Source organism: Rhyacophila brunnea, unplaced genomic scaffold (genome assembly GCF_057557595.1).
Source record: "Rhyacophila brunnea isolate RB1 unplaced genomic scaffold, BYU_Rbru_1.0 scaffold_188, whole genome shotgun sequence".
NCBI classification, from domain to species: domain Eukaryota; kingdom Metazoa; phylum Arthropoda; class Insecta; order Trichoptera; family Rhyacophilidae; genus Rhyacophila; species Rhyacophila brunnea.
This window is the reverse complement of record NW_028232846.1, coordinates 45,565-57,594: the sequence shown is the minus strand read 5'-3', so window position 1 is coordinate 57,594 and position 12,030 is coordinate 45,565. Positions and strand designations below refer to the sequence as shown.

The 12,030-nt window shown below is 34.4% G+C and overlaps 1 protein-coding gene and 1 pseudogene across 1 annotated transcript; both read left to right on the top strand.

The window, feature by feature from the left end:
- The first annotated feature begins 2,710 nt into the window (after positions 1–2,710).
- On the top strand, positions 2,711–3,964 carry LOC147073008 (uncharacterized; annotated as a pseudogene).
- A 512-nt stretch (positions 3,965–4,476) lies between these two features.
- On the top strand, positions 4,477–5,265 carry LOC147073007 (uncharacterized). The gene has a single exon (XM_085945678.1). It carries the CDS (start codon positions 4,477–4,479, stop codon positions 5,263–5,265), a length of 789 nt encoding a protein of 262 aa, XP_085801804.1.
- Positions 5,266–12,030: the final 6,765 nt, after the last annotated feature.

Here is a 12,030-nt window from a genome sequence, read left to right as displayed (position 1 = left end):
GAATTATGGAAATCATATGAATGAAGAGATATAGTTTATTCAAATATATGGATTTCAGCTGCACAAGGCTTTCAACACCGTCTGGAATATTCCCAATTTCTCAGTTAACAATAAATATTGTCTTTATCTTAAAACTTTATGGAAAATGTGATAAAATCATAATTACTAAACCAAATACACAAAACAAAATTTAATCAAACCCGAGCTTGTGGTCCAGGGCGGTCAACCCTACACAAAATGCCCTAAAAATATTCCATGGATGAGTGTAGTCCAGAATATATACATTGTTGTTTTCCTTACCAAACGTAAGAGTAATATATGTCGGATCCAATGGATGAATAATTTGAAAATTCTTTACACTGGCTGTTGTGACTCTCCCACTAAAATTAAGTGAATAGCTGTTGGTTTCTGGGTTGTAGATCGGGCTTTTGTTCGTAAGCTTGATTTTGTCGTAATCAATGATAAAGGACCTTGGCTTATCTCTTTTTAAAAATGTGACATCATAGAATACTTCAAAGTTACAAAAATCTGCGGGATTATTGTAAAGTGAGATACTATGGGGATGGTTTGGAGAGAATATCTGTCCACTACCAAAGCTGTTCGGGTGAATAGCCGTATGTGCATGTGTTGATGGACTTGATTCAAAATTCCGATCAATAGTCGTATCTATCTTGCTATCCTCTCCAATGTTGTAAAAGTTGACATTTTTGCTGACTTCACTCCTTGGTATTCTATTTTCAATACTGTCCAAAAGATATTTTTTCTCAACAGTGTATTTTGTTCCAAATAGATTTGACTTCATATGTGCAATAAAAGTTCTATCCTCAAATGAATAAATATTGAATCCACAAATTGTACGCTTGGCATATAAGAGTTGTCTATTGTCTGAGTGGACATAAGTATATGTGCTAAATAGAGAAGGTTCTATGGTAATCTTTGCTTTCGTCAATTTTTCTACAGTATTTTTTGTGTAAATTTCATTCAGAAGAGAGAACTTTGGCTTTATATTGCAGAATCCGCAGGAAGCCTGCTCAACTGCAATTGAATCGGTATCTTCGTAGTTATCATCAAGCTCCATAAAATATCCTGGCTTGGAAACAAATACTTGAGGTGTGTTGTTCTTATCCACTTCAGACAGGCTATTGTCTGAAAAATTCTTTTTGAAATCCATTTCTTGGGTCATCTTATTGATATTTTCCTTAGCACTTTCGTTTTGGGTATTGTACTGAAGATTATCTTCGGCTTCATGTAACTCTTCATTACACTGTCCTTTGCTATTCCCACTCCCCCACTTTTTAGTTATTATTTGGTAGGCAAGTATTGATTTCTTTGAGGGTATATTTTCTGTTGTATTGGATTCATCTTCGCTGAATTTTGTAGCTGGCATTTTCAGTAATTTCCAACTGAATTTTTTGCAAAGTATCCCTTGAAACACGTATCAGAGGAGAGTTGATTAAAAGCTGATTGGTTGAAAATATAGGAAATGTTTTTTAAATATGTTAAAATGGAGAAAGATACTATTGGCTGGTAATCTAACTACAACCAACTATTGATTACCAAGAACCAGTCATGAAAATATTAAATGCGGTTGACACATGCTTATACTAGTTGTCGAGAGATGATTTATTAATCTTGCACTTCTAAGTGAGATAACGGTGATTAATTAGAAAATAATAAATAAGTATCCATGTATTGAAAATGAGTCTCTTTTTAATAATCAATCTTATATACATTAATTTATTTGTAAATAGGTGTTTAGCACATAAAATATTTCACGATATAGGGGCTTTGTTACTGTTTCTTGGTTCTTAATAACATATCAATTTTTGATAAAACAAGTTATTGTTTTGATTTGTTATGAAACCTACAAACTATTTATTCTTCTTTTGAATATCACTGAGTGGCAGATAACATAAGCATTGGTGTCCATTCATGTACAAACTAAAAGAAATGTGACTGATCATACCAAGAAGGGAAGGTGAGGAATAATTCCAAGAGATTGAAGGAGGAAGGGATTACTAGAAATATATTTGACTTTATTAAGGTTGATTGATTATCAGCATATTCGGACAAACATATATAGAGTTTAAAATGTGGCTATAACAGTTGCAGTAATGATCATAAGCTATATAATGATGGTTATAACCGAAGTTTGAATACTTTCTTTAGATCATCCAGCTGTCCCAGTCCATTAATTTACAACTATCACAATCATCCATCACCTTTTAAAGTTAAACAGCACAAACTCACGATAGGGCAGGGACAACATCTTTACCATGAACACTCAGCATATATACACATGCATACCTCAATCCAATATATTCACAGCTGCATCCTCAAAGCCTCTACTAACCAGTTTAAAAACAGAATCAAACATTTTTCCCAAACTCCCCAGACGAAGATCCAATCACCTTGCCCATTATGAAAACAATGGAGGTTTGATATTTTCTGATACAAATGAAGTATATCCGAATGATGACTCCACCATCTTCATGAAGAAGATAGTCAAGAAAAAATAAATTTTCCACTGAGAGAATTTGATATTTATGTTTTCTAAATTAAAGCACTCTACCATCTGTACTTTTCATGAACAATACTGTTTGTTTATCATGCATGTCCAAATTAGTAATATTCACTTTTCTGTTTGTTCCATTTTCCCTCCCATTTTCCCTCCAAAAAAAGTATAAATATGAGAAATTTTCATCAGAAGATGGACTTAGAAAAAAATAAAGCCGAAGCAAATGGGAGCAATTCCACTCTGAATGAGTCAAACACATACCATGTGCACAATCATTCACAACCGTCTATTGTAGATGAGAATGGAAGCAATACCATCAGGGGTAACGATGCAGTTGAGAGATTGAAGAATAAAGAACTGGTAGTTGAGGAAATAATAGATAGTTATGAGAGTCCATACACAACTACAGACCCTTATATGAAAGTGAAACAAATAAAAAGTATCTGTGCCGATGATGGAGAGGTTATGAAGGGCGACAATGCTGATTCTACGTACGAACCACTTTTAGATGATCAATTAAAAAGATATGTCTTATTCCCCATACGATTTCCAGAGATTTGGAATTTCTACAAGAAACACGAGTCCACCTTCTGGACTGTGGAAGAGGTTGATTTAACGACAGATATTGTTGAGTTTAAGACACTCAATGAGAATGAGCAGTTTTTTATAAAGCATGTTCTAGCTTTCTTTGCAGCGTCGGATGGAATAGTAAATGAGAACCTTCTAGAGAGATTTACCCACGATATCAGTTGCTTGGAGGTTAAGTGCTTCTATGGTTTCCAAATAGCAATCGAAAACATTCATTCTGAAATGTACAGCAAACTGATTGAGACCCTAGTAAGTGATCCAAAGGAGCAGGATTTCCTGTTCAATGCCATAGAAAATATCCCAACCATAAGGAAGAAGGCGAGATGGGCTCAGAAGTGGATATCCTCTGATTCTTCTTTTGACACTAGATGTGTAGCATTCGCTTGTGTTGAGGGGATATTCTTTTCGGGGTCATTTGCAGCTATTTTCTGGATCAAGAAGAGAGGCCTGATGCCTGGGTTGACATTTTCTAACGAACTGATTTCCAGGGACGAGGGACTGCACTGTGACTTTGCATGTCTGATCCACAAATACATCAATAACAAGTGTAAGGTTATTAAGGACATAGTAATGGAGGCGGTAGAATTAGAGAAGGAATTTCTTACTGAAAGTCTGCCTGTGAATTTGATTGGAATGAACTGCCAATTGATGGGTGAATATATTGAGTTTGTTGCTGACCGATTGCTCTACGAATTGGGGGAGAGCAAGATATATTGTACGGAGAATCCATTCCCATTTATGGACAACCTATCGCTTAAGGGAAAGACAAACTTTTTTGATAAGAAAGAAGCCAATTATCAGAAAGGATATGTAGGGATTGATAATGAATTTACATTTACAATAGATGAGGATTTTTAAATAAAAGAATATTGAATAAATGCTTTACAAATATCTGTCTTCAATAATAAATGTATTTATTTAGCCCTTCTAAAATGCAGACATACAATCTTCCAACTCTTCCTGTCAAGGACATGGTTGCTTACTTTAACGAATTGGAAATTTCCATTACCTCAAGTGATATCCTAAAGCCGTCTGCACCAGCTGTATATCGTTTTTATAACGATATCCTACTCCTCTACACAGGTGAGCACTTTGTAAATGATGATTCAGAGGCAATATTCAAGTGTATTAGAGGAATGTCTAATTTATTAAAGCACATGGGAATCACCTTTACAGTACGCGACCTGCTTCCAGACTCTCGTAGATTTGTTACAATATTAAGCTATCTGGTTAACTTTAGCATGTTTAGGGATTCTAAGGCACATATCTACAATTCGGCCTCAGAACTTGCAGATCGAAATAATCTGGCCAAAAACAAATATAAGCAAGTTCGAGACGAGCTTTTGAAGGAAATTGAGAAAAGTAGTAGGATGAGCGCAGAAAACAGAGAGAAGTTCAGCAGTCTAAGCAAAGAAATTGCCGAAATTTCTAGTGAGTTGAAATCACTCTATCAAATTCAGAAAACAAAGGTAGAGGAGCTTACGGTTCTGAAGAAGGAGAGAAACAACCTTAATGATAAGCTGTGTTCCTATGAGATGATGGAGCATAGTTTGAAAGAAGACATTACAATGCTAAGGACAAGGGTTGTGGATAATCCGGAAGAGTTGGTTGAGTTGGTTGAGGAAATGAAACAGATGATTCATGAGGATAGGATCTCAACGGCCAAGAAAAATGAAGAAAAATTGAAAATTATGGCCCAGCTTTCCAATGTGAAAACAGGAAATTCTATGCTGGATAGAATCCATTCTAAGGTGTTAGAGCTGTCTGAAACCAACACTTTACTGGAGAATATGGAGCAGCAGAGGGACATTCTGGAGAGCCAGCTGAAAAATAAAGAATCCTTAATCAATTCCTTAAAAATTAGAATAAACCACGCAAATAGACAGATTGAGCACCTAGAAAATAAAATACTAAATTTAACCCAGGCCGATCAAAGAAATTCCGAGGCATTACAGAAGAAAATATCAACTATTCAAAGGAACCATGACCTAGAAGTTCAGGAAAGAAATCGGATGGAAGCGAAGATCAAACAGAACAACAAAGAAATACAGGAACTGCAATTCAAAATGACAAATATTCGTTCTGCCCATGATACTCTCTGTTCGGAATATATTAACATTCTACTAAAAATAAAAACGGCTATTGAAATAAACTACTGATTGATGGATGTGAAGACGAGTAAATCAATTTTTATAGAATATAATTTATCAATAAATATTTTGGGAAATATTGCAATAATTAATTTAATCAGATAAGTACTCACTGTAGATAAAATGCTGGGTAACGACATTTCTTCTAAAAACTTCTTTATCATACATTGTTTTAAATCCCTTGTTTTGTAAAACCCTGGGTAATTTGAGAATTTTTATTAGCATTACATTTGGATTAGGTCCTACAGTCTCTTTTAGCATATTTCCAAAGGTATCGACTATCAGACTTGCCAAAACATAATTTTGATTTCTGAAACTGCGACTGTGGATGTGTGATGTAAGTATTGTTTCCTTGATATAATCTACTGCCGATCCCAATAGGTGTCCAATTAAACTGTAGTCGCTTACAGCCCAGCATCCCCGTGCTCCAGCCGGCTCAATATTGAATTTCTGTATAAATCTCCTTATAATTTCCAAATACTCATCAATGTTTACCAATACAAATAGCAATTGTGAGCTGGATATATTCGACTCATCAATGGTTTCTGCTGTATCGTGAATTTTGGTATACAGATAGCAGATAAAGTTAAGCTCATGACCTGTGCCATAATCCATTCTGATTCTATTGCCAAATGACTCAGTTAAATAATTGAAATTTGGTAGTCTATCCTCTGTAGGAGTCGGGTATCCCGGTAAACTATTGTCTGATATTTGATGGGTAGAACTTGACTGATCGTGAAATTCTTTACTTTCACCAAATTTAGTTTTAATTTTGTCAAGGACATTTACCATTCCCAAATTGGCATACCGACCAGGAGACCCAATTGGTGTATCCTCCACCATTGAACGAATATCCTTTAGAACGGGAAGAATAAGATCATCCCTCACAAAATTAGAATAATCTGGTTTAGGAGATACAGCGATTTCATCATCATGTCTTTCTAAAGTACTGTCAAATGCTGTAATATCAGTATGATGTGAAGTACTACACTGGTCTGATACTGTCACTGTATTCAATATTGTTGAATTAATGCTTTCGACAAACGACTTGATTTTCTTATAGGCGGGAGTTTCTGTGAAAACAACTGATGGATTTTTATAAAACATTTCAGGGGGAAGAATGAAAAATATAACTACTGGCTAAGAAAATAGATGTTTAAAGTTTTATTGAAACAAACTGCCATAATGTGTTTTTGTAGTTGCTGCTGTTGTTAGTTTGACTTTCACTATGATTATACTGTTGTTTGTTTATAGAGGTTGTTTAGATTATATCAATCTGGCAGATGAGCTAATAATTAGATGATTAATCAATCATATGAATGAGTAAATTTGGCTTAAATAGCAGTCTGACACAGTATCAAACCACAAGATTTGCATATCCATTGAAAGTTTCAAATACCAGTGGTCTGATATCACACTCACCATCGACTTTTCATAGTTTTTGATCAGTAATCTTAGACTTATTTTTGATAGTGCCATATAATTTTAATAAGCAGAAATGTAGCCATATCCTTTAAAAACAAACAATTGTATTTGGCCTATCGCTACTACCATAAATGCTTTCCTAGAAATTATCAATGAGTATCATTGGGCTATCTTTAGGAAAATACAGTGGGCTTTACAATAATATATTCCATACACATTCCATGCATATTTTTCTGGTGTCTCCTTTTAACTTATTTGCACGTCCCTTAAATTTAATCAACCCCTTAAGTTTAAAAAACTTTAATATTCAACCCATAAATGTCTAAGCGTAAAATGTCTAAGAAAAGTATTTTGGTTGTTGAGAAGAGTGAGTCTAAGAAGCATACTAATATCGGGGATAGTGATAAAGGAACATCTGATATGAGTGATAGTAGATCAACTGATAGTATTGCTGTGTCTCCTGACAGCAGAATTATGACCAATCAGATAATCTCACCCAAAAACTATAAGTCCACTCCAGTTGATTGCAAATGCAGTGCAATGGGTAAACTATGTGACAAGTGCAAGAATATTGGTGGATGTGTAATTATAGTTGGGGGTGGTGATGATGAAAATGGCATTTCCAATAACAAGAAATATGAAATAAACAATACTACAACCGAAAGTATTTCTAAGAATATTGAAAAAATCTGCAACAAGGAAGTTACTAATACTCTAAGTGATGGATTACCCAAAAACACGGTTGATCATTCTGTGGAGGGTATTATTCTGATTGGAGAAACGACTACTAATTTTAAACAGAGTGAATTAGATGATCAGAATAGTAAAGATGGAGTGGCGGGGCCAGCATACAGCAGAAATAAAGAGGTCAAGCCTAAAAATGAACCAGATGTGGATGATATAAATTCAAAGCCATCAATTTTAAAAGATTCGACAGAGATATCAGGTGATGGGTCATGCCATGCCGAAAAGAACGAGGCACCACATGCAAAGTCTTCTCCACATGTTAAAATTGTCAATTTTAAAGATCCATGCTGCATTTCTTCCTTTAAACCCACAGTGTTATCAAATCCAGTCTCTACCTCCAAAATACTTGAATACAGAAGACTGAATCAGATAGTGGCAGAAGGCTTCATGCATAAGAAAAGAGTCATTTTTAGATGTTTTTGGCATCAGAAGTATTTTGTTCTATTGAATTCTGGAGTTTTACTCTATCACAAATGCGATGGATCCAAATTTGCCAAGGGAAATTACGATATTAAGGAGATGGAGGTGAAATCAACAAAAAGTGAGGGAAGCTACTATCCTTTTAGGGTTGAATTGTTCCAAGATGACAGTTGTGTTAATTTCTTTGGATTTTATAATGAAGAGGAAAGAGACTACTGGATTACTAAACTAAGAAGTGTTAAGTGAGTGAATAAATTGATGACTGAGGATACGAATGTTAAGTTACCGCAATAGAATACACCTTGCCAAGCATTGAGGATTGTTTGGAGAATGTGGGTTGCTTATTCATACGCCATTTCCTTGCATTTCTGGGGAATCTCCTATTGATAGGATTTCATTTGTAAGCCATATGAATGATTAATCCCAGTTCTTATTGATCTACTTTCTCCTTCAAAGTTTTCATTAATCCCTTTCTTTTATTATTTATTCCCTTTTCTTGCCTTATTTCTCAAATGGCTTCTAAAAAGTTAGTCATGTTTAAAACTCCCAAAAAGACGGTCAAAACACCATTAAGAATAGCAAAGAAGAGAGTGGAAGAAAATGATGCAGACAGTGTTGATTCACATGGCTATTACGATGATATAGACAGTACATTCGATTCCAGCCGTGTGAAAATAAAAGATAAGCCTAAAAACAAATCAAAGCGTAATTCCAAACACAACAAAGCAGACTTATTGGATGAGTTAAAATCGCTGGAAAACTCATTAGTAATTCAACTACAAAAGGAAAATGCATATCTAAGAAACTTGAAATCAGAGGTTATTCTGTATCAGAAGTTACTGGGAATAACGATTGAAGCTAGTAGTCCCAACAATGATGCTATTTTCAATAGTATTAGTGCCAATGACATTAACTACTTCGATGGCGAGGCTACCTTTAGATTGCACAGATCATCTTCCACAGGCCCAAGGCATATCATATTTTCACTCAGTGAGGTAGGTGATGGTTTTCATTTTCGTCTGATTTCAGTCGAAAACTGTTCAATTCCAGAGTACTTTTACGACGAAATAGAATTTAAGAAAGATGCATTTCCACAATTCTTCTACAAAGTAATGCAATCAATTTATGAAACCAGAAGTAATTAGAAATAATATGTTTATAATAAATAATTCGTTTATGCCTCCAGTGTTGAAATGTTATTGCATATGCTTCGTCCAGATGTGAGCTTTCGGAGGTTCTTTCATTTAAATTGACCCCTTTCAACATTCCATTCATATTCTGAGATGAGTTTTAAAAATATTCTTCCTACCTGAAAATTAGTATAATCTCTACGAAAACAATAAGCTTTTTCTTTTCATCACAATATATCAGGCTGGTGGTACATCTACTCCTACATTTTAATATATCCCCTTTAGATAATTATTTTATTTTTATAAAGCCCTTCTAATGTTACAGATGGCAATCTTTGGAAGGCCAGGATGTGGCAAAGGGACACAGTGTAAATTGCTAAAGAAAGAGTTTAAACTAGCCCATGTGAGTTCTGGAGATTTATTAAGGATGGAAGGGACTAAGGCCAGTGATGGTAGCCCTGACAGTCAATTGACAGTAGATGGTAGTGATAAGATGGAGTCTGGCAAATTATTCGATGACAATTATGTTATAGATTTAATGAAGGGAAATGTTCCAAAAACCAATTATATTTTAGATGGGTTTCCCAGGTCAGTTCCCCAACTAGAAGTCTTTCCAATAAATATTGCAATATATCTTAATATTTCAGAAAAAGAGGGGGAGAAAAGAGCACTGGAGAGGGGGAAGAAAACCAACCGGGCTGATGACAACAGAGAAGCTTACGCGACCAGAACAGAGGAATTTGTGGCAAAGACCATGCCAGTAATAAATAAGTGTAAAGAGAAGGGGATTTTATTGGAAGTTGATGGTGAAGGGAAGATTGAAAATGTTTTTGAGAGAATTAAATCGGGCGTAAAGGAACGACTGAAAGATTAGTATGAACCTTTTTATTAATTAAAATCAATAAATTGATCCCTTATTAATTGTGGGCAGTATAGTATTCCTGTGTAGCTTTGTATTTCTACTACTCTTTAATATAGCTTATGACATTATCCATTATGATGGGTACCCTGGAAAATAGATTGAAGATGTGTGAATCTATAAAAACTCCAGATTTTTGCTTCCATGTTAATAATTTCTGCAATGGAACAATATATGACTGAAAAAATCGACGAGATACATTCACAGGCTCTATTTCTTCATAAATTTTCTCCACAAGAACCTTCTGGCATGATTCATAAAATATAACATTATTCACTCTACCTGTTAATTTTTCCCCCAATGATATTTGTTGAATCTTATTAATTGGAATCTTGAAACAGTCATTGTTAATAAAAATCAAAAGCACTTTGTTCTTATATTGGCAGCTAATGCCGAGATGTTTCTCATCCGAGTTGATTAGAAGTTCATTGTCATGAATATAGCCATCGTTTATGTCACTGTTACACTTGCCAGATTTACCATTATCTAGCATTTTAGATGAAGCTGATGCCTTTTTAGATGGCAGTGCAGTGACTTCATATTTCGTTGGGCTACATTGATCAGAATTACCGTTTTTTAGATTTACACAGTTATAAATGATTTCATAATCATCTAGCCTCAAAATTGTAAATTTTTGATGGTCAAAGATATTAATCTGGAACTCCAAAGTGAATCTACTGCTATTATTTGCAATGCTTAGTAAACTATTTCTGAAGTACAATCCTGTTTCTAATTTTCCCAGGTTCAAAAAGCCATTTTGAATTTGTAAATTAAGCGGTAGCATACTCAGAATTGATTTAACACAGTTTTTGTTATTGAATGATTCATTTAGGTCATTTTCATCCACAATAATTTTGTCATCGCCATTAACTAACACGGTCTGATTAGATTGATTACACAATTGAGAGTTTATATTTATATTTGGCAAATTATAAATATCTCTTCTTTGAATGGTATCTGGTATAGTGTTCTTTTTTTGAGTGAGATTCGACTTTGTCTTAATTTCAGGATGGCCATTAGGGTAGGGTTGTAGTGATATATGCGACTCATCCTGCACTTTCAAGTCTATAGACTCTTTGATCATTGAGCTACCTTCCATGCCAAATGCCACTTCACTCATTGAATCCAACAGTATAATATTTTTTGGAGGCGCATACCCAATAATTTTTCTCTTGCAGACTAAGCCAAAGGGTGTAAGATCTTGCACAAACGTAAACCCAATAATGTCGATGCCCTTTCGAATAAGAAAGTTCACACAATCTATCAAAAAGCTACACGATTGCAACATTCTCAATTTGCGAATCAGAATCTGACCACATTTGTCATAAACTGTTGCCATTAATTTGGTTTTTTTAGTCTTAATAAATATATCTGCTATGATATTTGCTGTCGTTTCATCTATATCCTTCGGAAAGCAATCTAAGAATAACTTTGATGAAAACTCAATATCACTCTTCACACTAATCAAATAGTAGAATTTGTCGAGCTCTGTATAAATCTTGTTTGTTCTCAGGGAATTGCTCGATCCAACATTTAGTTTATAGAAGTTCAGGCTTTTTTTTTTCTTGGTTAGCATGAATATTTTCTTTAGGGGAATTTGTATATTTCTAGAAATTAATAAATCAATGACTTTGATGAAATTTTCGTAAGATAAAATAATGTGCTGAAAGAATTCTGAATTTACAACTGCTATTAGATCATCTGTACTGATATGATGAAGATAAGGAATCATATTTACAACAGCCTCTACATAGTAGCAGTCTATTTCATGGCATCTTTCAAAGAATAGTACTGCAATTTTAGCATTTGAATATTCGGTTTGGCATACAAATCTAATCAAAACCTTCGGATCTTCTATATAGTTAAGAATCGTATTCAAACACTCTATTTCACAATCGGTACAACTTTCTGAATAACTACCAACCAGTAAATCTGAAATTTTTGATTCAAGATTCTTTAAAATATACTCAATTCTTAAGAGGACCATCTCATATGATTTCCTCAGCTCCAATATGTTTAACAAAAGGCCAAAGTTGCTCATATATTTAACCTCATTGATAAATAGCATGTTCGTATCCTGAAGATAGAATTTTGATGGAACTCGACACCTGGCCCAATTTAATAGAGCTGCTT

What these genes read in the sequence shown, in the direction of transcription:
- LOC147073007 (XM_085945678.1), top strand. Translation starts at nt 4,477, where the DNA reads ATGAGCGCAGAAAACAGAGAGAAGTTCAGCAGTCTAAGCAAAGAAATT.